The 27,185-nt window shown below is 41.7% G+C and overlaps 1 protein-coding gene across 2 annotated transcripts in view; it reads right to left on the reverse strand.

The window, feature by feature from the left end:
- The window catches only part of ITPRID2 (ITPR interacting domain containing 2), a 1,100,178-nt gene that overhangs the window by 472,915 nt on the left and 600,078 nt on the right, over positions 1-27,185 (reverse strand). For both annotated transcript variants that reach the window (XM_044075259.1, XM_044075260.1), the window contains one exon: positions 18,144-18,229. In XM_044075259.1, the coding sequence (XP_043931194.1) occupies positions 18,144-18,229 (86 nt within the window). The remainder of the gene's footprint in view (positions 1-18,143; positions 18,230-27,185) is intronic.

A 27,185-nucleotide genomic window follows, 5' to 3' on the forward strand; every position in this document is an offset into this window, starting at 1 on the left:
AATATATTGTATATATTGAATGCTTTGTGATGTTTGTGCAACTCTTTGAAGGCTGTTTAGGCCGAAGCACTAACTTTTTATTAACCCTTTTTTTTTTTTGGACAGTAGCCTTTGTGGTTTAGTTTGGACTTTCCTTCCTTTGTGGTTGTATGTTGCATGTCTTTGCCTGCCATGTCACAGAAGGGTTCGTCAGCAGCTAAAATAACATTACCTCCATAACCAGGATACTGTTAATTGGTATCTTGGGGACACAGACACCATAAAAGAGTTAGTAAACATATGCCAGTCTCACATGGACTCAAAGAAGATGCATACAATGTCCATCCCAGTAGATACTAAAAGGTCTGTGTAACATTCATAGTTCTTCTTATGAGACCTTCCAGCATCACTTAGGAGACAAATCAGAAGTTTTACAGGTGCCAGCCTCAGAAAACCTACACTAGTTCTTTGAGGTCATGCTGCAGCATGTGGTTGAGCACATCTGATTTTCACAAACAGACGAGAAAACCACCACAGTATGGACACTATGGCATCTCATTTTTCCAAGGTTCTCAGAGCCATTTACTACACCCACACTGCTATCAAGGCCCTACATACCCCACGTCATCTGGTTTAGTAATGACAGCCTCCATTTCAACTGTTCAATGGCTGGTGTGCAGTGCGCAGGGTATAATATACTATGCATTTGTGCACCACCCATGCCATGCCCATGATTCCCTTTTGTCTGGCACATTTGATTCCCATATGCAGCCCAAAGACCATGGCAGACACAAAGTATAACACTGCATTATCAAATACAGGTAACATCATCAAATGTACATTTAGACTTCTGAAGACCAGCTTCCACTGCTTGGACATATACAGAGGCACACTGTAGTATGTTCTGCAGACCTGTAGTAAAACACTGGTCCATCTGTGTTATGCTAGATAACATGGTTCTATGGAAGCAGTTACCATACGGGAGAGACCACATTGCCAGACATACCTGAGGTTAAAGGTAAAGGAGCAGCCATGTTAGAAGTTGCTGGAGGAACAGACTGTGATAGTACTCCCTGGGAGGTACAGGTGGGCACAGTATGTCATGCCACTGGCAAACAAGCAGCCTCTGATCAACAGCTATGGGCTGTGACATCAAACACACAAAAAAACAGTTTTATTGAACACAATCATCATTTGTACAGGTGAGGCAGTACAAGCACTGGTGGAAGGGAAACTGGGTGGTGGATGCAGCAGCAGCATCATACAACAGGAAGTTGGGGTAGTCAGAGATCACACCCTCAAGCAACGGGATGAAAAGTCTATTGGTAGAATGCTGGCTCAGTTTTCCATGTGGCCACACAGTGTCAAGACTTGAAGCCCTCTCTCCAATGGATGGTTGTACCCCATTAGAACTGTATGCTGGAATGCTTCTGTGCCCCCCATGTGGGGTTCCAGTAGAATATTGGTACTCATGACCCAGGGATAGGCAGAGGTAGGTGTTATTTACAGTATGACTACAGAGGAGTGTGATGACACTGACCTGAGTTACCCTGATTGGCTCGTCTATTGGGAAGTGCTCATGGTGGTGCCAGAAAAGCATTACCATCATTACACCATGGAGGCACCAGAACAGCATCAGCCATAACTACAGGAGCAATTTCACTCCAAGGGGTGGAGTCAGCTAAGCATAGCATGTGCCACCTGCTTAATCCTGGTGCATCATGCAGCATGCATTCATTCCCTAGTATGGCCATGGTTGCCAGCTGCTTGCATCTGCATGGCTCCACCAACACCCGACACCTGGGTCACCAGTGTTCTCAAAACTCATAATTGCTCCAGGTCCCTATATTCTATATCACTCTGCATGCATTGCAAGACCTCTCGCAGTCATTGAAGTGGATGCTGGTACTCACACAGATCATGCAGCACACTCAATATTATCTGACATGGTGTGGAAAAGTGGCTTTCTGTGACTGTATCACTGGCACACACATCTGCTGACTGATGTAAAAGGGGACACCCAGCTCTACGAATCTCCCAGTACCTTGACAGAAACAGCCACTTAATTGCCTTTCTGCATATGCTGGATGTCTGCACCTCAGAGTCAGTGTGGCCCTCTACCATTTCTGTCGGTGACAACTGTGCAGCTTGTTTGGGGCTGACATGCACAGGATACCCAGCACTAAAAACAGGGGACATGGGAGGTTCATCTTGCCCCCCCCCCCACACCTTTCTCAGCTTTTGGTGATGTGTGCCCTCCACTTTTAGCACTACTGACAGTGCCACTGTGCCATTGGACTATGCCATACACATGGTGCTATCATCAGCCACTGCTGACATCAGGATTGCTCTGACCTACTGTGCCAGATTCCCTAATAGTGGAACCTGTGAATGCATACAGAACATACCTGTGGCAATGAGAGTCATATGTGAAACTTCTAATACCACGCTGCACAAAGACTGCCACTTATCAATAACATACACAGCCTTAAAAGTACGGCATAGTGTAGATTGCCACTGTTGCAGCCCTGATGTCCCTGGGTGACAGATATGTATTTCTGTTTGTGTGAGTAAACCATTCTTACCTGCAAGTCAGTGTCTTACAGTTATGGCACATGCAGCTTTTAACTTGGTGCATTCCCTACAGACACCCAGACAGCTGGCTCCATTCCACCTCCCACATTCAAGCCAGTGCCAGGTATTTGGGTTGTCTCACCTTCCTCAGTAAGGGATACCAGGAATTTGTCCACCTCTATCAAATGCCTCTGTTGACTGCACCTCCAGTGGTAAAGTTGTCTCTGGCAGTTTTTTATGTTACTGCAGGCTAAGATCAAAACAGATCAGTAATCATGTCCTCTTATGGCTGTACGTTGCACTTATGTCCTACACCAGTCTCTGTCACAACTGGTCCCAAAAAGTTTGGTCTGCTTTACTATCTGCAAAGATAAGCATAATATGTGCAGCCTCTATTAGTGATCACCACCTCATCTGTACAACAAAACCTATTTCACACTCATGTAGACAACACACCTACAAAACAGTACAAAATCTATTCAATTTTGACCAGCAGGCCTTTACAAACTTACTAAACTCCTTCAGTTGTTCCTTCCTTAAATACTTACCACTAGATGATGCAGTTGAACAATTGAATTCTACATTCCTAGACAGTTTGGCTCCCACCAGAAGGAAAGAGTCAAAACCAGCTATACTCCTTTGCTTTCTGTACATACCAGATCAGTCTTTCAAAAAAGTGACAGCTTGGATAACTTACCTAAAACAGAAGACTCAATTTACAGCATTTCAAAGCACTGCGTAACCTTGTAAACAAACAGGTTAACTTGGGCAAAAATAACAATTCTATGCAAAGGTCACAAAATCAGCACAAATGCGGTCCAAAAACCTTCTGACACACTATCAAAAAATACTAAACTGAGGAAGTTAGTCCTCCCCCATACATCCTGTGATAGTATCTCCCCTGACATAGCAACTCAGTTTAACTCTTACTTCATTGATGGCAGTTTCCATCACTAAGAAATTCCCTTCATCTCCCTCTACCCTCTCTCAGCCTCCCATTACCGGTCACTCCACATTTTCCCTTCAACCAGTTCCTACTTCCTTCATCAAATCCCTCCTGTGCAAACTCTAGCCATGTTCCCCCTCTGCAGACAATCTTCCTAATGAATTCCTAAAAATGGCTGCCAATTCGAATGCCTACCCAGTCTCAACACTCTAATAGATCCATCAAGGAGGCTTATGTCCCCTCCGTGTGGAAAAATATCCTTCATTCTTCCACTCTACAAAGGTGGCACCTCTACAGAAATCTCTAACTATAGGCCAATTGCTATTCTTTCACCACTATCACAAATTCTAGAAATTAACAGCTTTAATACCTACTTGACAATAATCTTCTCTCTCCAACCAAACATAGATTCAGACCAGCACACAGCACTGTCACTGCTTTACTATCCTATACTGACATGGTCAACAAAGTTCATGACTCAGGAGACTTTGTCTCTTCTCTGTTCTTAGATTTAACCAAAGCACTTGATACAGTCACTTGCCCCCAAATCTTATCCCAGCCATCTCTTCTGGGCTTAACCAAAACATCCTTAAAATGGTTCACTAGCTATCTCTCTAATATATATCAATCTGTCAAATGGAACTCTAACCTCTCTCCTTAGCACTTGGGCAAACCCAAGGCTCAATACTAGGTCCACTTCTCTTCAACATTTTTATTAACCATCTTAATACTGACACCAAACAAGACACCCTAATTTGACATGCTGATGACTCTACATTAATCTGCTCTGCCAGGACTCTCTCTCAACTACAGACTAACTCAAGAAGCATTCAATTCCACTAAGTCTTGGCTCACCAACAACTATTAATACTTAACCCAAAAAAACTACACTTCTACTATTTCTCCAAACAATTTTCTCCAGATACCTCCAACTTTGCTATTACTTCTCTGAACAATACTTCAGTCGATGTGGTTTCACATACAAAACTGTTAGGCATAACTACTGACAACAATCTTAAGTTTGACCTACATATCAGCAACAACATAAAAAAAACTAATCAAAAACTGGCCATGATGTATAGGGCTAAGAAATTCATCTATAACTCCAAAAAGTAATCCTTGCCACCACCTGTCTCTTACCCTCCTCTTCTATACGCTTCACCTACTCTAACAAATCTTCACTACTCCCTCAAAGCAAAACTTAGTTAATGTTATAATACAATCTCGAAATTTGCCACAGGGCAGGCTCACTACTCTAATCACTGCTCTGCTCTCAAGTCCCTAAATTGGCACAAACTACCCCTCATTCTCACCTTTAATCAACTAACATTAAACAACAAAATGCTGTACTACAACTCATTTTTGCAAACTACATCATCACTAGTTCAACACTATATTCCATCTCATGACCTACACTCCTCTCACAAGTATCTATTTACAAACTTCAAAGATCTAACAGGGTTAATCTTTACTCTCACTGTATAGCCAAATCATGGAATAGCATTCCAGAAGCTATCAGACTTGTACCCCACTACTACTCCTAAGTCTAGGCTGAAAGAACATCTAACCAATAACTGGAAATGCCTATGCTCCTTGACATCTTAAGTACTCTTTTTCCATTCCTTTCTTCCCAACTCTTAATAGATTTTCTCTTGATATAGCCTGCTTCCTTTCCTGCACTACCTACTTTCTAGCTTCACCTCTTTAATTCCTTAACCTTCCAATGTTATCTATCCCAGAATTTATGACTGAAACTTACTATCTAGTTCTCCTGCCGAAAAGAGTATATGGCTTTTATGACCTATTATTTACTCTCTTATATTTTCATGCATCATTATGCAACATGTATGTTAGGAACTCTCTATCTTGTATATAAAGTATGGTCAACTTTATTGCAAGCCTTACACTTCGCTTATTTTCCTTTATTGTATTCACAAATTGTACTACTTGTCTTAATATTTGTAATCATGGTTTGATTTTTTTTTTAAATTCTGTTTAATGTGTACTGTGGAGCTTTTCTCCCCGGGCCTCCACTGAAAATGGGCTCACACCCAGTCAGACTTTCCCAGTAAACAATTGTCAAATAAAATAAATAAATGTGCGAATATGTCTTGTGGTTGTACCACTGTCTCCTGTTTTGTGAACTTTTCCAGTTGTTGCCATTCCTTCTGTCCCATGTCAAAACATGTGCACCTGTGGCTTACACATGTGGACCAGTGCGTTTGCAAGACAATCCATGTTGGCAAGTAACTGACTCAGTACTGTACCCAGTCCCCTTTCACTGGCCAGAGTTGTGACACTGTGCCAGACTATGGTACTAGTGGGTATGGTAGTCATACCTGCTGTCCATCAGACATGCGCTGATAAAGTAAAGTTTTGTACCTACCATAAATGTAGATGTTAGAGTGTATAACCTGCTGCAGTCATCACACATAGGTTATCCTGTCGTCAGGCGGTCCCGCAGTCAGCCTGAATTCCAAAGTCTTGGTCCGGCGTCGGTTGCTGTCGCTTCTTCCCTGACATGAGTGCGCCAAGGGTATATAAGAGGCATCCAATGCCATTTTCTTCAGTTTTTCTTGCCCCAGATGGCAGGTGCCCCCCCAAAAGATGGTCAGTAGATAGTACCAATAATAAAAGCTTAGCACAAACAAAACATCCCTCCAGCTATAAGCAAATACACCACAAAGGTTGTATCAGATTTTAAGGTATTGAAAGGTTTTAGTTAGGTCAGAGGGGATGGAGGGAGGGTAACCTGGACTGCAGCAGGGTATACACTCTAACATCTACATTTATGGTAGGTACACAACTGTACTATGTTCATCGTGTTATCCTGCTGCAGTCATCACACTTGGGTAGAATCCCAAAGCTAAGGATGGAAGGTGGAGTCAAACAGGGTTAGAGGAGGCTAGAAGGCCCTGCAAAACTGCAGTGGTGAAGCCAGCTCTAGTCTTAGAGTAAAGTTGTAAGTGATGGTGTTTGGTGAAGGTGTGTACTGAACTCCAAGTTGCAGCTTCCAGAATATCCTTGGTTGGCACCCCCCTGAGGAAGGCTGTAGATGTAGCTGCTGCCCTGGTGGAGTGGGGCTTTATGCTAGCAGGAACTGGTTTTCCATGATGGGTGTAGCAAAAACGTATGCAATGTCCTATCCATTTGGAAATTTTCTTTTTTGAAATAGCCTTTCTTTGTGATGCTGTAGCATAGGATACAAAAAGTTGGTCAGACTTTCTGAAAGCCTTAGTTTTATCCAAGTAGTAACATAGTTGCCTGTGAATGTCCAAGGAATGCAGGAGTCTTTCTCCTTTGTTCTGTGGATTTGGAAAGAAGGTGGGTAAGTGGATGGTTCGATTTAGAGCCACACTGGATACCACCTTAGGCATAAAGGAGGGGTTAGTTCATAGAGAAACTCTGTCTTGATGAAAAATGAGGAAAGGCTCCACTGCCATTAGTGCCTGTAGCTCTGAGACTCTTCTGGCTGAAGTAATTGCTAGCAGCAGGGCAGTCTTCCATGATATAAACTTTAAGACAGCTGAGAAAGCTGGCTCAAAAGGTGGCAGCGTAAGTTTTTCCAGAACAAAATTTAGGTCCCAAGTTGGTGTTTGCGCTCTCCTGGGAGGCCTAATGTTTTTTGCCCCTCTGAGATACTGCCTTAGAAGTGGACGTGAAAATAAGAGAGGATCCGTGTTGTAGTGAGCTGAAATAGCTGAGGCGTGGATTTTAATAGATGAAAAAGAAAGCCCTTTGTGTAACATCTCAGTTAAATATTGTAGAATCCGAGGCATGTCCGGCTGAAGGGTATTTTGGCCTTTAGCTTGGTTCCAAGCGCAAAATCTTTTCCATTTGTCTGAGTAGGCTTTCCTGGTGCTGGGCCTCCTGGCCTCCAGAATGACATCCATAACAGCTTGTGAAAGAGAGGCTGGCTGGTTGCTTGAGTGATGTGCCATGCAGCCAAATTTAAGGTTTTGAGCTGGCTGTGTAGAATCTGACTGCCTTGCTGCATGAGTAGATGAGGAATTTGTGGTAAAATCCATGGTGGGCCCTGGGCCATGTTCCTTAGTAGTGGGTACCAGTGCTGGCGTGGCCAGTCCGGGGCAATGAGTATCATTCGAGGTTTCAGCAGCACCTTTGTGAGAAGGGGCAATGGAGGAAAGGCATATACTGTCAGCATTTCCCAACTGAATGAGAGTGCGTCCACTTTCCAAGCTTGATGGTGAAATGTCCTTGTTCAAAATTTTGAAAGCTGATGGTTTTGGGGGTTGGCAAACAGGTCTATGTCTGGGCACCCCCATTTTTGAGTTATCATTGCAAATACTTGTGGATCCAGTTTCCACTCGTGGGGATCCATGATGTTTCTGCTTAGGTTGTCTGCCAATGTGTTCTTTTTTCCTGGCAGGAACTGAGCTTGTAATTGAACTTGGTAAGCCAGTGCTGTGTTCCACAAGGCCATTGCTTGCCTGCATAGAGGGTAGGAGTGTGTACCCCCTTGTTTGTTTATGTACCACATTACTGTGGTGTTGTCTCTCCTTATTATAAGCTGTCCTGGATGTAAGAGTCCTTGAAGGCTGTCAGAGCATTCTGTAAAGCTAGCATTTCTTTTTGAATGATGTGCAGATTACTTTGATCTGCAGTCTATATGCCTTGAACGCACCGTCCTGCCATGTGTGCCCTCCAGGCATAGTCCGATGCATCTGTTGTCATAGTTTGCTTGGCTGGGGGTAAGGTGAAAGGTTGACCCTTGTTGAGGTGACATGCCTGTGACCACCATAGAAACTCCTGTTGAAGGCAGGGAATGAGAGGTATCATTGTTTCCAAGCTGTGGCTGTGGAGTCCATACGCTTTTCAGGTACCATTGTAATTTCCTCATAAGCAGTTTTGCAAATAGTATTAGTAGTATGCAAGATGCCATGAAGCCCAAGGCCTGCAGAATTTTTCTTGCAGGGAGTTGGGTCTTTGTTGCCATTATTTTGACGTATTGAGTTAGTTGTAGTTGTTTGTCTGGCATCAGATAAGCCATCTGGGCCGTTGCATTCAAGCTGGCACCCAGGAATGTCATATTTTGTGAGGGCACTAGTTTTGATTTCTTTTCGTTTACTGTGTACAACTTAGGTGTTTTACAAAAGTCAGATGTTGTAAGAGAATGTCCTTGCTTTCTGCTTGGATGAGGCAGTCATCCAGGTATGGGTATATTTGAATTCCTCTTTGTCTGCAGTATGCAATTACTGGTGCCAAGCATTTTGTGAAGACCCTGGGTGCAGTAGATAAGCCAAAGGGCAGTGCAGAGAATTGGTAATGGGTTGAGCCTGCAATGAAACGGAGGTATCTTCTGCAATTTTGTCTGATAGGGACATGCAGGTATGCCTCCTTGAGGTCTAACGTTACTAGCCAAGCTTTCCTGCCCAACATGGGAAGAAGCTGCTGTAGTGTTAGCATCTTGAATTTGGGTACTTGCAAGAAGGTGTTTAGAATTGAAAGGTCCAGAATGAGTCTCCAAGCATTGTCCTTTCTGGGGACTAGAAAGAGCCTTGAGTAAAATCCTTGGCCTTGCTCCTGTTTAGGTACCAGATAAATGGCTATCATGTCCATGAGAGCTGTAATTTGTTTTTGTGCCTCTGCCCATTGATTTTGTGGCAAGTTTGGCATTCCTTTTATCCTTGGCAAGGTGTGAAAATGGAATCTGTATCCTTGTGAGACAATGTCTAGGACCCATTTGTCCTTTGTGACGATGCGCCAGATGTCTATGAAAAATGCTAATTTTCCTCCCAAGGGAGCTGCCAAGAGATTTTTGCTTGGCAGTTTGAGGTTTAAGTCATTGTGTTCGTCTTCTAGTAGTTTGGGACCTGTCTTCTCCTCCCTTCTGTGTTGCAGTGCCCCACTGGCGAGGTTTGTAAGGGATTTGTGCTTGTCCTCTGCCCCTTGGGTGTCTGTATTTACCCCTCTGTGGTCTGTCAGAAGCTGGAAAGGACCAATTTTCTGCTGGCCAATTTCTGCTGAAGCGTGGGGGTTGTGCACCTGTAAGAAATCTTTGACCACCTGCATTGATTTTGCCTTATCCTCCATTTTCTTTAAAACCTCTTCTGCTTTAATACCAAATAAGACATCCTGCTGTAAGGGTGCCATCTAGTAACTTTGCTTTAACATGATCAGGCAGAGTTTGTTCCTTTAACCAAGCATGCCTACTTATAACAGACCCAGTAACAGCTGCTCTACAGGAAGCTTCCAAGGAATCAAATCCACATTGTAAAGTATGTTTTCCCATCTGTTCAGCTGCATGCAACAGATCCTGCATTTCTTTGAATTCAGACTGTTGAGGGTGCGTGCTCACCTTTTGTTTTATTTGAGACATTAGGAATTGCTGGTATTTCAGCATGTGAAATTGACAATTTAGTGCTCTCATAGCTAGAGTAGCTGAGGTGTAAACCTTCTTCCCCCACCTATCTAGTGCTCTGGAGTCCCTTTCAGAGGGTACAGGATTTTTAGCCATAGAAGCCTTAGCCCCTTTGGGAACCTGGGAGATCGTCTCTGGGTCAGCAACAGGGCTTTTGTAAAGGAATTTGTAAGAGTCAGGCACTCTATAATATCTATCTGGTTTGGCTGGAGCAGGAGGCAGAGAATCTGGATTTAGACTAGATTCTAAGTAAACATCATCCACAATGTCTAAAACTGGAGGGATAACAAGTGGTCTGTGCTGGGGGAGTAAAATAAACTCGGAGCCTTTTCTTTGAGTCAGAGTAGTCCTGACCTTCCCAGTGGAAATGTTCCCTCATGGTATGTAAGGTTTCCCCAAAGGAATAGTCTTCAGGGGGAGAAGTTGAGGGAATGGAATCTTCAGCATCAGAATCTTCATAAGGGAGAAAGGAGTAATCCTGTTCCTCAGAGGAGCCTGAGGAAATAGACACTTGATCAGAGAAGGCATAATCCTCCTCTTGTCTAGGCCTTTTGTCTGGGGGGGTTGGGAACCCCTGATTAAAGAAATCAAATCTTCAGCCATTTTAAGCATCTGCTTCTTAGGCATGGAGCCTTGAACTGGAGACTGATGTGCAGTCTTTTTTGGTTTTAGAGGAGTCTTAAGCTTAGCATAAGATTTTATGGTGAGAGTAGTCGGTCTGAAGACACCTTCTGTAACGGAAGGTGTTTCCGCAGCACCGGCTTCTCCTTCTGCAATGTTGTCGGTAGGGCCTAAAGAAAATGGCTGTCTCGGCCTAGAACTCTCTGCTTGAGAATCCAAAGTGGTCTGGGGTTCCAATTCTGCGGTCGTAAGGGGCTGCGTAGGCACCTCACTGAAAACCCGAGAACCAGTGACCAGCCCAGCCAAGGCCTCGGAGTCTGGCTTGGATCTAGGCTGCCTGTCTTTATCTTTGCATTTTTTATGCACGTCGGTAGTTGGTTGCTCTGACAGCATAGCGTAATTAAATTTCCTACCGAAGTAGTGTCGTGCAAAATGAAAGCGTCACTTTATAGTTCGCTTATTGAACCTAGCACAAAACCGACAACCAGTAACGTCGTGGTCTGGGCCTAGGCAAGGTATACAATGAGAATGAAAGTCTTTATGAGGTATTTGCTTCCCACAAGAAATGCAATTGTTAACTTTTTCTGACATCGGACTGAGGCAAGAAAAGGTTCCCCAATGGGGTAACTAGCTTTGAAGACTTCGGACTGAAATTCGATTCGAAAATCTCAGGTGTCGGCCGACCGGCACTTGCGAACTGCTTCTGCTTCAGGCACTGCGCGGCAAGAAAGACTGAAGAAAATGGCGTCTGATGCCACTTGTATACCCCTGGCGCACTGATGTCAGGGAAGAAGCGACAGCAACTGACACCGGACCAAGACTTTGGAATTCAGGCCGACTGCGGGACCGCATGACGACAGGATAACCCAAGTGTGATGACTGCAGCAGGGTAACATGATGATCATCACAGTCTGTGCCTAGTAAACTTGATGCCTTGTATTCCCTGTAGTATGTCATGCAGTCTGTGTGCACATGTCATGCTGTTACAAACCCAACACAAGGGACAGTGACTTTGCCTGACCATGTTCCCTGTGCCCTATCAGACTGCCCCCTCTTTCCAGCAAGACTGCAACATGTCCTGCTAGTCTTCTCTGCCTTTTCAGACTGATCTCACCCATTAAGATAGCAAGCTGTCTCGCCTGTCCATTAATCAGGTTAGCCTCCCTTCAGCATGTCAGTTCATCATGCCCATGCAGTGTTACTCCACTTACTCCCTTGGTTAGTTAAAATCCTTGGTGCCTCATGCACTCCTGTATGCTCACTACCAGTCCTGATGTCCCTCACCAGCAATCCTGTCTGCTGCTAGTCTGCCTGTACAGCAATGTACTCTATTACATTTGGATTCTCTAAGTTACTTTCTCCTGAAAAAAGGGTGACTGCTGATTTTATCAGAATAAAATGGGCCTCACAATGTAGTAAATGTTAATGAGGTGCCTTAGTTTAGTCATCTCTGAACTGCGGAAGCCCTTACAAATGCCTTCTATGAACACCTTCAGGACTGCATGGATCAGGCAATCCCAAATAAAACCAAGACTCTTTCCACAAAGGGCAAACGTCCAGTCTGGTGGACCCCAGCCATTAACAAACTTTACAATAAGAGGAGAAAGCTATTACATGATAGAACAAAATCCATAAAAGGGAAGTCACCCCTGATCATTATTAGTAAAAAATACGAGCACTCATAAAATCAACTAAGGCCAATTTTGAGAGAAAAATTGCCATGGATTCAAATGACAATCATAAGGCCTTTTTCAGCTATGTTAGGAACCTGGGTGGAAACTCCCAGATATGCTCAGAATTAGTCCAACATGATACAAAAATCACTGAACCCACAGACATTGCCAACATACTGGCAGACAGGTTCAGTGCAAACTTCACCCCCCTCTCCCCTCCTAAAGGAGAGATAACTATCCCAGCGGAGTGTAGCCTCCCAGACATCTCAAATGCGCAGGTGAAAGCTGCTCTCTCTAAAGCTAAAAACACAGCATCAATGGGACCGGATGGTGTCCCGGCTGTGTGCTACACGAGCTAAATGAGGAATTAAACCCGCACATAAGGCAGCTGTTTAATCTCAGCCTTACCACAGGATACGTGCCCAAGGAGTGGCGTACGGCAACTGTGGTCCCACTCCACAAAGGCGGTGCCTCTACGGACCCTGGTAATTACGCCCCATAAGCTTAACAAGTCTAGTCTGCAAAGCTATGGAGAGGATCATAATGGAGCTCATAAACAAAGATATAGGGGACTTGCAGACATTGGACCCGACCCAGTTTGGCTTCGTCAAGGGAAGAACATGCCTTTTGAACTTGGTCGACTTCTTCGAAACAGTCACCAAGGCCATTGATGAGGGAAAGGCAGTCCATACAGCCTACCTTGACCTTGCAAAGGCTTTGACACAATACCCCACTGGTATTGTAGAAAAACTTACCAGCTTAAATGTAAACCCATATGTCACAAGATGGGTTGCAAACTGGCTTAAGGACAGAACCCACAGGGTTAGAGTTGCTGGCGCTATGTCAGACTCCAAGCCGGTCACAAGTGGTGTCCCACAGGGCTCGGTCCCTGGCCCCCTATTGTTCGGCATCTACTTCTCAGAAGTACAGGCCAACATGGGAGGACTTTGGCTGACAAAGTTTGCAGACGACTGCAAACTGGGCGCCATAGTGGAAAGTGCATCGGACACGGATATCCTTCAGAAGGGACTCACGGAAACAGATAGCTGGTGCCAGAGCCATGGCCTGAAGTTAAACGCCAAAAAATGTATATAGTCATACCCTTCGGGAAAAACAAGGTAACCCCAAGCTACCATACAGGTGGCAATCCACTAAGCACAGAAGATGTTATCAGGGACCTGGGGGACCCAGGTTGACAGTGGCCTTTCTTTTGACACTCACGTTGCTAAAGTGGTTAGAAAGACCTTCTACATTGTCCACCTGATCATGAAGGGATTCACATCCAGATCTAGTGAGGTCATTGTTCCCCTGTACTCTTCACTTATCAGACCAATGATCGAGTACAATGCCCCATTCGGGATGTATCTTGCCCGACATCTGCAGCAATTGGAGAGACCCCAAAAGTTCCTCACCAAAAGGATAAAGGGACTCCAAAATCTGTCATATGCTGCCAGATTGAAGAAACTCCAGCTCTATTCAGTCGCATACCGTCTGCTCAGAGGTGACATGTGCCTGACATACAAGGCCATGTCCAACCCGGAATTAATGGATATGCTCCACCTCAAAAAATCCAAATCCACCAAAACCACTAGAGCAAGCGACTTAAACCTTAGCACGGATATAAATAGGACGTGCTGGAGGGATAGATTTATCACTCAGAGACTCCCTATGCTGTGGAATAAAATCCCGGTCCATGTGAGGCAGAGCACCTCGCTGGCTCTGTTCAAGAGAAATCTTGACCTGTGGATGGGAGATTGTAGGTTTACCCCGGGAATCTTCTCTGTGTCACTGCTGGACAGAGGCACAACAAACTAATGGGCACAGTAATTTTTCATATAAGGGGTGGCGTAAGCCACAAAAATTTGGGCTAGGTTTATAAATGCCTTAGGGCAGATAGCCTAGTATAAACCTATGAACCTATGAACTGCGGCTATAAGGTGATGCATTAATCACCATAGTCCATGCTATAATGCCAGTGTCTGCCTATTTCCAGACTGGGCACTCATAAATAATGTGTGCTCGTGTATGGTCACTGTAAAGCATGGCCACACTACTACTAATCTGCATTACACTATTATCAATGGGCACTGTGCAATCATGCTACCTGCCAATGTTATTCATGTGACATCCAGTATGTGCAGTGCTGCATGTCAAGTTGTTTTTTTTCTCCTGATTCAGACCTGCAGGATGGACACGACCATTCTAGAAACAAAGTTCAGCAGAGATCAAACACATTGCATTAGGACTGTAAGATCTTCCTCCACCTGCTGCACAAGGACCACAGGGAGCACCTGGTTAGGGAGTACAAGGATGCCCTTTACAAAACTGATGTCTAGCACCAGCCTGCCATGACACTCAGTGATGCCTCTAGCATCACCCACTCTGGCATGCTGCGCAGACACAAATACATTGTCCTGCAGAGTGTCACCAGATCTTTGCCAATGGGAAGAAGGGGTTAAGGAGAGGCAGCCACCACATTATTGTAAGCACTCTATACTTGAGTTGAAGTCCTATATTAGGCTTGTCAACTGCAACTGTAACTGCATCTTGTTAACAGGAATAGGATTTTTGATTAATGTTTATGCTTTCGAGCAGCACGGGGGACATCTGAGAGCAGGACAACCTAAGGATGTAACAGTTTCTCCCAGTGGCAGGGTAAGAGTAGTGCATTGTTGTTAACACACCATTAGCAATTTGTTATATTTGTTTCTCTTTTCTTCCTTCTTTTTGCCTTTTTTATTTTGGTCCCCCACCCAAGGCTTGGTATTTTGATCCAATTATTTTCTTTTCCTAAATGATCCACTGTGGCCCAAGCTGAACTATGGTGAAGCAAAAGCCGTGGAGCTCTGCACTGGCAAACACACCAACTGCTAGGTCACCAACAATCACCATGCCTGCCTCTTTGCAAGATGTTAAAGGTCTCCCTGTGGGAGGTGACTTGGAAGGGCTTGCTGGCAGCTTTCAAGGCCGCCTTCTCAGGATGGGACTAAGACTACATATCTAAGAGTGGGGTGCAGTGGTCACTCACTGGTCATCTGGAAGTGCGGTGGCTTAATAGTGAGGTAGGTCAGCACCTGGATCCCATACTGGCAAACTGCAATTTCTCTGTATGGCAGACGGAGTTGCATGGCCAGCTGGACCCATCCATCAGGCCACCAAAAAGCAGCATCAGCCTATGATGTCAGCAATGGAAAAGTGACTGACATCTGGGAGGGGTCTCAACTAGGCTGGTCAGTCTCTAGTCACCCACCCCATCCCTGTGTTCCTGTCCTCAGCCTTATGTCTCACAAGCTTCCCCATGTGTAGTCCAATCCTCATCACAGCTGTCTGTCCTCTATCGATCCATGTGTTTCTGCTGTTGCAACACTTTACTATACTACCTCCTCTGTCAGTCCTTGAATTCTGTCTCCTCCTGTTTCCATTCTACCCGCATTTTCCTCTTTCTATTCCCCTCACCACTCAAAAAATGTGGACCTGTACCTACAAAAGAGTAAACCTTTCTTCCCCCAACCTATCTGCATTTCCTGTTGTCACTTTGCATGTTCCTCTGCTTGCTCTTCCTCATTTCTTCTTGCACTACTGCCTCTCTTCTACTCCATTTATAGGATAAAATAATTTGACACATTTCTGTGATACTCTTGGGCTTCTATCAGTGTTCTGTCACAGCTATGGGTGCCTTGACACATGACAGCACAAGAAAGCCACCTTCTTGATGTTTTCCTTTGGGTCATCAGACCATATATAATGTAGCCATCCCAGCAGCTCATTTACTGTTGTTTTTGTAGCTGCAATGTTACATTTTGCATCTTTTTCCTTGATATGATAGTGCTCTGCTAATGCTACTGCACAGTGAGGTTTAAAAAAAATATATATTTTAGGACACCCCCTTAGTGTTCTAATACCAGTTACAACTAACAACTCAAGATTATGTACACATGTAGGAGCTTGCATGACAACTACAGCAAACGACAAAATGGATTAAAGGCACCAAACACATCAAAAGATCCCAGAAGTGAGGGTCCATGAAGATAAGAAGACTTCTGCCTTAGTGGTACAGAAGTAGTACAATGCTGGTGACTTCATTAGTCTCACCATGCACCATCCTGAATTAGCAGCTGACATGTGACCTTTCATCTTGCACATGTAGTAGTAGCAGCTTACTGTCAGTTAAAGACCGCTTATTGTTCAAATAAGCTTGGTCTGGATTACACAAGTAAGCAAATGTATTTTTAAACAAAGTATGTTTTAAAAAGTGGCAGCTGTCAAAGACGTCAGACTTTTCATGCTGGAAAATCTAACACAGATTCAACCACAGAATGTATGCATATTTGTATGCAACATAAGATTAAAAATCAGTACGCTTGCAGTGCATGCATTAACTTTTGTTTTGGACTTGGCTGGTCACAGTGATTAGTATTTTTGAATACAGAAAATAAGTGGCAGACAAATTTAAGTGCAAGTCACTTTCCATGCTTTACAGTTCTAAATTAAATTATGAGTATGAAACCCCTTTTAATAAGTTTCAAACAAGAATTTCACAAGTGTTTCATTAAGCTGTTCCTTTAAATGTACAATTTTAAAGGACAGCTGCTTTTACGTAGTTGCCATGTATACTTCTCTCGGTAGGCTCATTCATTACAAATAAGCCTTCAGTCATATGAAAGAAGCAGTAGAATGATACCTACTGTTTACATGCAACAGAGACTTCACATACTGACCGCATGAGTTAAGTGCAAAAGCAGTCTAAAAAACATCTAGTGAAATGTCAAGTGTGATATACCACAGATCCACCTGAGACTCTTCCTTGTCTTGTTTCTCTGAAATGTTTGCTGTAGACTTTTACTTCAGTGACACTAGAGTTGGAATCACTGTCTTACAAACAAGATATGGTGGACTGCACTACTGTATTAAATGTACATCCAAAGGAATAGATGAAGCAATTAAGTAGTAGTGTTGACATGAAGCAAAACTGTAGTCAGTTTAGTAAATAGCTTTCTGGGGTTCAGGATCACCAAATATATGCAAAGAAAGGAATGGCACAAAGACTAAATGTGGGCATGCAACAGGAATTTTTGTCAGTCTGTCCCCTCATAACTTGCAAAGCTAACTTCAGTTGCATTACCAATGGTGGGTGCTGATCTAGAAAATAACTTGAAGAATAATCATTTGCAGTCCTATGAATGAGAGATTTTCCTCCTTGGCTACTGCTGAAAGTAAAGATGATGCAGAAATGAACAAGTGCCACAGCGGCTGACTAAGCTAAATCTATACAGAAGTACAAAACTGCAAAAATGCAAGACACAGACCTTGACTGGAAGGCCAATACAATCTGACAAGACTTAAGTGGAGTAATCTTACCTAAATCGGTTTTCTGCTGTTCATTAAGGAATTTCTACAGAAACATTTTTTAGGCACATTAATGAAAAAGCTAGCTCACGATCACAGGTACTGTGATCAGTAGAGCAGTACATAATTATCCAGCAGCAGCAGGAATGGTAAAATGAAATATCCAGTGAAGTTTTATATATATATATATATATATATATATATATATATATATATATATATACATATACACACACACATATATATATATATATATATATATATAGATATATATATAGATATAGATATATAGATAGATACATAATTTCTGATATTTGACAGGGTGACCAAGAAAGGGGCCTACTAACTCAACAGTTAAATTCAACTGATGACAAACACTAACTATAATCTGTATGGTGCTCATGGTTCTAGAGACAAATGTACACTAGGCACTAGCTGAAGAATACATGGATAACCACAATAAACAAATACTGCACTCTATTAATGCTTGTTGGAGTACTTTGCCTCAATTGTTGCCTCCCCCCCCCCCCCCCAAGGAAGCAGGACTACTAGAAATGAGTTAAGTGAGTGCATTTTTCCATCAACAATGTGGCTTTTCAGCTACTGTAAACAAACTTCTTACCTGGAGGTGATAAGCAGAGTGAAAATCTGATGAAGGATCTTCAGCAAAACCACTGCTATCTGAGCTTGTTGTTCTGTAAAACTGGTCTGTAATTGCAGCATAATAAAAAAAAAGTCAGGTAAAATAAAGAATCACATTTTATAAAATCATTAAATATAACTAACTCAACTGAAAGTAAAACATTATTCTCTACAAAAACGGTCATTTCACTATATATGCAACCAAAAACAAAGAAAAGTTCTGCTGTACTTAAAAAATTAATTATGCTTCTCATGTAAAATAGCTAGCCATCTTGCTTTTTATAGATGGGTGGCCTACTTTTAATACTTGCCCTGGCAGCAGAATCTGTCTGCAATTTTTGGTTTTAGCTCCATTTCATAACTCATCAGATTTATGAATACTAACCCAGCTGTGTTGTTCAACCAGTCTGTTGCATACACTTCTGGCAATATGATAAATGCTTAAGCCTGGCTGTTAGCATGGTGATGAGGATGTTTTATTGGCTGATGCTTCATTACTGAGTAAAATCCATGTCCAACATACAAGGTCACCTCAGTTGAGAGGACTTCTAATAAAAGGGTACATGAACTGATTTGTTTAAATTGTTGTAACATGTTCCTTTTTATAGGAATACCTACATGGTGGTAGGTAAGAATACTGCAGTATATAGGAGCTGGACAAATGTGAATAAATCTGAGCAGATATGTATTTTGACAAAAGCAACATACTTATCTGCTGTTGGTGAGTACTGCAAGTATTCACTGGCCCCATACAAATGCAAAGTACCACTGTTCAAATAAAGGACTTCACACTTGTATATTAAATGAGAATGACTGGAAGGCACCCCCAACACATTTTGTTTATGGAAATATACATTTATCAAAGTTTGAATCACATAACTTAAAACAAGTTTATCCACTTTTGTCACGGACATGTCTACAAATCACACTAATGACCATTCAGATGGGAGGTTCTCAGCCTTAATGTCTGACAAATGAATACCACTGCTTTAGGCTATAACTAGCACAACCTGCACCCAAATAGGCTTCATAAAAAGAGCAATGTTATGAACACTGGCCTTCTGGGAAAACACTCAACTCACACTCAGCCTTTCAGTGACACCTTAGCAAAAGTAATTAAATCTTGGCAAAAATTACTCAATTGACACATGCATACACATTCTTTCCAAGGGGGCATAAAGAGAGTGGTTTCAATTTCAAATTCTACTGCAACTTCCTGGTTTTACAGTAATATGCTGCATCTACCCAGGACACTGACGCACTTAATTACTGTTCATTCTTAAAATGAGACAACCACACTAGTAAGTTATCGTAGCTATAGCTACAGTCTATTCAAAACGTCAATCTCAGCAGATATAGTTCAACAATTTTGGGCAATTACCCATATGGCTAACTACTTACTGATGTAAGACCTTGAAAAAAAATTAATTCTTTAAATAATTTAATTTTCAAATTGACTAATTTAACAAATATAACAAAATGGGAATATCTACAGACTTGTGCGCACTGACTTTGGACAGTGTGTTCTCTTTTTCTATTTGTGGTTCTGCTTTCAAGGCTTGTTAAAAACACACCACTAGAAACTTCAAGAAGAAAAACAGACCAACTGGGTCAATGCTGAGCTCATTCTCAAAAGAAGAAAAAAAGACTTCACTTGAAAATCTCCAGAGAGTTTCCAGGAGTGAGTAAACAATTTAGGCAATTACTCAATGTTGAATTGAGCTTTAATTATATGAGGCTCCTCAATGAGTTTTTTGCTCCACAAGAAAAGGAATTGATCTTGAAACTGGAAAAGATGCAGAATGAATTGTATGCTAAATATTCTGAGCCGCTCTACTTAGCTGAAATAGACAATGTATTGCTTAAAGTGTTAGCCTATGATGATAGGCAACAAATGATTAACAAGAGGAAACTGGCGAGAGATTTTAGGAAAGGCAACATATTTGTGTGGCCTCATGGATCCGAATGGACTGTTAATGCTTTTACTAATCGTGTTCAATCAATGGGGGCTGAACAGCCACAACTTCCTTTGACTTCTACCATGCAACTAGTGACTGGCTCGGACAATGCTACGACTATTCTGGTTTCTGATGAGAGCTCTAATGGGGCTCGTACTGTTATTGTACCTGCTGTTAATAACTCTCTTTTGCCTCATACTTTGACTGAGGCAAGACCCAAAGATAGTAATGTTGCACCTCTTGATAATGTCGTTTTAAACTTCCCGGCCCCTTTCAGAGTACCACAGATGCTGAGCAGGGGGCGGAGCTCCAGCATGGAACAGAAGAGGAGGAAACCATCCCTAGAGAACGGTCTAGCCTCAGAGGAGAGAAACAAAGAGAGTTCAACGTTGGTATAGAATTTATCCTCGTTTTCTCTGACACCTGAACAAGTAAGTCTTTTGGACAGAGGTCTCAGCTTTCTGCCTTCGCAATCAGTTTCATTAGAGAATGTGTTACTTGACATTAAATTGTTTGTGCACAATGCAGCTCTAAAACTAGCATTTGGTGAGCATACTAATATGCCAGTTGCATTTAAACACACTAGCACATTTGTTCCACACAACTCCTGTACTTGAAACCTTTTTTAAAATTGCAGAAAAGGAGTTGCTCAGTACTGATATGAAGAATTTCTACAACTTGACATATGAAGAATTTAAAGCGCTACGTGAACTACGAACTAATAATGATTTGACTATACGTCCTGCTGATAAAGGGGGATCCATAGTGGTCCTAGATACTGTTCAGTATAACACCAGTATGACTGCTATGCTTAATGACGACTCTACTTATGAATGTATTACTGAAAATTAATTGAATCTTATTGATAGTAATACACATAATCTTCTATATGAGTTAATGGAACAAGTTATTGATAAGGGGTTATATGATTTCATGTTGGTTCTTGAACCTTTGATACCTGTTATACATGGTTTACCCAAGGATCATAAGTCTCTCACTAACCCATGCCTACATCAGAAAGTTTTGGCCAGCCACTGAGTTTATTTCCATCTTTTTAGAGAAACAACTTAAGAAACCTTTAGAAAAAGCTGCTGCTGTTTTGAAGGACACTGAGCATTTTCTTAGCACATTGGGTGAATTTGCTAGGATGCATGGTCCTTTTACTAATGATACTATTCTTGTTGGTATGGATGTGCAGACGCTTTTCACAGTAATACCACATGATATGGGGATAACATCTTTAAAGAATTATTTAATGGATAATGTTGACAATTCACCAGAACTGATAGATTGTATTGGTGCATTAATGGAAACAGTGCTTTGTAACGATGTTTTTTTATTTAATGATGTTGTTTATAGAAAGAAGATTGGTGTGGCGATGGGTACTCCATGCGTTAACAGTTATGCCAACCTTGTGTTGGCTGACTGGGAGTGCATGGTAGTCCTATCACAACATGAATTTTCCTTGCATCTTTTGTATTATAAATGTTTTGTGGATATTTTTATTTTATGGCATAGTACAGAATCAGATCTGTTGAGATTTGTGCAGTATCTTGAATCTACTAGTAGCTGCTTTAGATTTGTTTTGAACCATTCACGAACAAGCAATGAATTTTTAGATACTAAGGTTACATTGACTGAGGGTACTTTATCTAGTTCACTTTTCAGGAAAGCTTGTAGGAAAAATGCATTATTACACTTTAATAGTATGCATCCGAAGCATACTTTTAAAAATATTGTCAAAAGGACAGTATTTACGCATGTCTAGATTACATACAGATGAAAAACAATTTAAGGAAGTCATGCTATGTCTTGAGGGGGATTTACTTGCTAGAGAATACAATCAGGAATCTTTAGAGAATAGTTTTACTTTGGCTACTGATATGCGTTCTGATAAAGGTCAACCCTTTTTTAATCGCCCTTATACCCCTTGTTAAGGGTAATCTGCATGACACTGTTTCTACGAATGTTAGACTGTCCCTAACCAATGGGAATAATGTGCATCAAGCACGTGATGTTGTGAAGACATTTTGTCCTGTTTTACTTTCAGATGATAAAGTCAAGGGAATTGTGTGCGAGAAAAGATGCCAGGAACTACAAATCCAAAAAACAGGCAGGAAACCACTGGATAAACATTTTATGCAGGTAAAGCTTTCGGATACAATCCTTTGTCAATACTGAATAGTACATAAAACCAACTTTATTAGCCTAACGTTTTAGTTTAATGTTTTATTAAAGTGTTTTATTAAAATGTTTTATATTATGATAAGCTTATATAAAGTATTTTAAGTGTTTTTTGCTATGTGGATAACATATCATGTGATTTTGGCTGCAGGTCATGTGATGCACTTGGACCTATATATAAGGAACTGGTTTTATGTACTGTTCAGTATTGACAAAGGATTGTATCCGAAAGCTTTACCTGCATAAAGTGTTTATCCAGTGGTTTCCTGCCTGTTTTTTGGAATTGTGTGCGAGAAACCATGTTATACTTTTAAGAACAATCTCTCCCTTAAAAGACAGTTGTGCTACAAATCAGCTCAGATTCCATTACCATTGTCTGAACGTTTGGGTACTTTTTCTTGTAGGCACTGCAAAGCCTGCAGTTTTAAATCTTCCATACAAGAGTTTCAACATCCTGTAATTAATTTTGTATTTAAACCATGCTTTTACGCAGACTGTAGAATTAAAGGACTGATTTATTTAGCTAGGTGCAGGTTATGTACATCTTTTTATATAGGCAAAACTGTCAGGATGTTGAAACAGCGTATCCCACAGCATGCAGGAGATATCAGGCAACTGAATGTACTTAATGCCTTGGCCAAGCATATTTCTTCTGCACCAGGGCATTCCTTTATGTTTAGTATTTTACAGCTAGTACATGTCAGTAAAAGAAAAGGTGATTATAACAATAAACTGGAGAATGTTGAGGCTAAATGGATTGTGAAAATGCTGGCAGATAAACTGCCAGGAATTAATACTGCTGTACCATTAAAACCAATTTTAAAGAAGCAAAGTATACATTAGTAATTGCTGCTGTCCTTTGGTTGGTTGATTAATTGTTTTATTGTATAAATACATACACTTGTGATGTTTTTTCATGGATCTGATTAAGAAGTGTGTGTGAAAGCGCTTATCCTTTGTATTAAAAGTTTTTATTTTTCGGCTTTGGTGGACGCTTGTTTTTTTTTCTGCAGGAATGAGTAAACACCTAGAAATTCTCACCATCCATCAATTTCCCAGTAAACAGCCTTAACCATTTCAGTGAAGTGGGGAGTGCAGAGCCTATCCTTTGCAGCCAATGGATGCAAGACAGTGTAACCTATTCTGAAGCAGGGTGACAGTCTAGCAAAGAATGCACTTTCTCCTTCACATATCCTACATTTTCACATACAGGCAATTTGCAGAAGACTAACTCAACTACTGTTTCTCTTTCTGGCTTGCTAATCTGAGTAGCCCAGAGAGTTCAGGAACTAAAGAAGCTGACTGGAAAAATTAAATTAGCAGAGTACCTAATTTCTTTTGAGAGGATGAGGAAAATTAACCACAAAACACAGCCTCTTACACAAACTTGAACTCATAAAAGCTTGTAGTTATGTTGCAATCATTTTCGCATGTGTGGTAGTACTGCAGTAGTGTTGTCGCCTCACAGTAAGACGTTGTCCTGTTCGATTCTCAGCTAGAGCGTCTTCTGTGTGGAGACATGCGTGAATGGGCGTACCTTCGTTGAAGGTTGTGCGTCAGGGCTGGCAACTCGGCACGTAAAAATCTACTGCCAATCATTAGCGGACCGAGTTCTGCTGTGGCGAACCCTAACCGGGAAAAGCCGAAAGACACAACTACTGATGGCATTACAAACCATGGGCCAAAAGAAATTAAGATAGCTGGTATCAGGACTTTAAAGCTTGTGTATGTGTGTGCACATGAGTATGCTGGCAGCAGAGATGAAATAGGAGCTGATAAATTTAAAGAATTGAATTGTCTCTAAATGAAAACTCTGTCAAAAGCAGTTTTCAAAGAACACTGGATTTTTTTAGAAGCCCCTGCCACATGTATTAGGTAAATTCGTCTGGCACTGCACTAGAATACAACTATGAATGGTTATTGAGCTTCAACTTGTAGTTCAGTGTTTTGTTTTCTTAAATCTCTATTTTCCTTGGCCTAACGGTGCCCCCAGGATGACTTTGCAAATGGTCCCTCTGGATCAGTGTTCTACTCCAGTTAAACAAAATCCTCAACTCTTCACTTCCTGCTTAGTCAAAATGTTAAAATTAAAATAACTGGCCCCAAAGACAGGTTGCTTAAATAATAAAAGTTCTGTTACCTAACAAAGAAATAGCGACTTCTGACACAAAGCAATACAGTCTAATCAGCCCACAGCTCTGCGTGTGTGTGTGACAGACAGAAAGTTTCACTTTCACAGCTGTACTGGACTTCTATAATCATCTATACATCTGGTCACATTTTACATCTTTGCTGCATCCTTAGTGGGACATCAACTGCAAGTTTCACACATCTTATTGCATTTCTCACCCCTGCTGCATATTTACTGGAACACAGTGTACACATTTTATGAAACTTTTATACATTCCCCTAAAGCAAGACTTCTTAAAGTATTTTCCCAAAAAAGACAGTTTGGGTAAAAAGCGCTTCCTGATGACTGCACTACAAAGTCCACCGTCTTAAACTGTCTGCATCACTACTACTACTACTTCTGTGCTGGATTGTCAAGTTGTATGATTAATTCAAAGTTCTATTTTAGAAGCTTACTGGTGTCTCCACTGGTCCAGTGTACAACTTTAAAGACTGTGATCTGCAACTGCTGTGGATTTTCTATTTATATGATTGAAGTTTCTGGAGCCTGAACTATCCCCAACATTATTTTTCCAAAGCTACATATGATTCTTCCCTTGGCTGGTCTAGGACTAAACTACAATACTGGATACTCCTCTCCCTTTAAAGAGACCCAAGTACAGCCCCCAGATAATGCTTTGACGCTTCTTATTTACACAATATACCTCTGACTGTAATTGGGCCTAGCTAGTACAAGGACTGCAGCCAAGGCCTACTTGAGTTTTTGGAATGTCTACTTTCAAACCAGTGTCCAAATAAACACAGTTGTTTTATTTTTCAAGTACAGTCTGTAGAATGGAGTGGCTACTATGCTACTGTGAGGGACAGACTTCCTATAATGTTCTGCAGTCCCAAGGAATGCCTTAACCTGCTTCTTCATAGCAGGACTAGTCCACTCCTTAACAGTCTTCATTTCTGAAGAGTCTAGTAGGATTTTGTCACCTCCTACCTACTCACTGACCAAGATAAGGTGTTTCTGCCATTCCAACCTGGCATTTGCTTACACTAAAAACTAACCCTGCCCTTTTTAGTCTGCTCAGCACCTTTCTAAGATTTTGCACATGCTCCTGCCTAGACTGACTCTAGACTGCATTATCATCTATAGAACCTGTAAAGTCCCTACCTCTTGCCATGATGCGATTTATCAGTCAGTAGACAGTTGCTGAAGTATTTTTCACCACACAGGACGTTTTGATAAAATTCAACTCCTCAAAGTTGGGGAAATAGCTGACCTCATTCTTGTCACAAGTGTCAGAGAATCTTGCCAGTAACGCTTAGTCAGGTTAACAGCAGTCGTACATTAGGTCCCAACCAGAGTGATCCACAGATTCATCTGTAGTAGGCATGAGGTAAACATCTGACTCTGTGTAACTGTTAAATTTCTTATAGTCTACACAGAACTTGGTGCTGCCATTTCTCTTTACCACCTGCACCACCATGTGTCCCAGGAACTGCTGGATTCCTGAATTATTTCTAATAGCTAACACATACTGCAGTTATTCCCATAGAGATTGCCTGACTCACTCAGGCACTCTGTACAGAATATGTCTGTAAGGCCATTTGGCACCTGCATCCATATGGTGGTCCACCAGTTGGGTATACCTGGCTTAGCACTAAAGACGTCACCAGACTTCTGTAGTACTGCTTGGATTTTCTAACTCTAGGTAGCAGACAGCAACTTTGAAAACACTCTCATCCACTATGTCATAACCAAACCTCAGTGCCGATGTTGAGCACCAGTTAACACAATGCAGAGCTTCAAAATATTAAAATGGATAACTCTGTGTTTTTGCCTCCTGTCTGGTAACTCAACATACTTAAGGCTTACTTTTCACAGAAAAGGTGACAGGACTGCCTCCAGACATAGCTATCAAGTCATATCAGACCTTTTGTAGCTGCTGGCATTGTGCTAGGTGCTCCTGTGTCAACCACATGAGCTCACTTGGCCTTGTCCTGAAATTCAGGACAAAAACCAAAACAAACAACTAGTGGGAATCACATTCATCATGAGCTGAGCTCAGGGGCAGTCTTAATTTGTGACAAAATCTGTGACAAAAAAGTAGTTTACACAGTGACAAACCTTTGTCTCTTGGGGCACTTCTCCTTACATGCAAAAGGAGATGGGCCCCCGCTACTTGTACTATTTGTGCTTAAACTGGTCCATAAACATTCTCATCACGGTCTTTACAGTAAAGTTAAACCTCCCCATCAGGCCATTTTATGACAAATGGATGAGTAGTTTAACTGCCTATACCAGAATTCCTCCACAAATAAGTCATCATGAAACTACCACCTCAATAACTCAAAATTTCTTAGCGAAATGTCACCTTGCTGAAAATTTGTAAAAATAACTTGCCACCTTTTTTGCTTCAATGCAGGACAGTCGCTCACCTCCAGACTACCTAGTAGCATAGTCTACCACCTTCAAGATATACGCTTTACCTGTGGTTTTGGGGGTACAAAGAGGCTCAATATCCATGGCTACCCTTTAAAACAGCACCTTAATAAAGGGCAAAGACAAAAATGTGGCCCTGGCTTTATCTTCTGCCTTGTCTACCACTAAGCACTACTCATATGCCTTGAAGTACCCTAGCACACCTTTTTCAAATATTTTTTCACCAGTATATAAATTTTGCATAATCCCCCTTTTAACTGAGCTTTATGTCCATAATGACTGAAAAAAGGATACCATAAGCTACAGCTAGAGCTGC

Source organism: Protopterus annectens, chromosome 6.part0, assembly GCF_019279795.1.
Source record: "Protopterus annectens isolate FY-2018-M chromosome 6.part0, PAN1.0, whole genome shotgun sequence".
Taxonomy (NCBI): Eukaryota; Metazoa; Chordata; order Ceratodontiformes; family Protopteridae; genus Protopterus; species Protopterus annectens.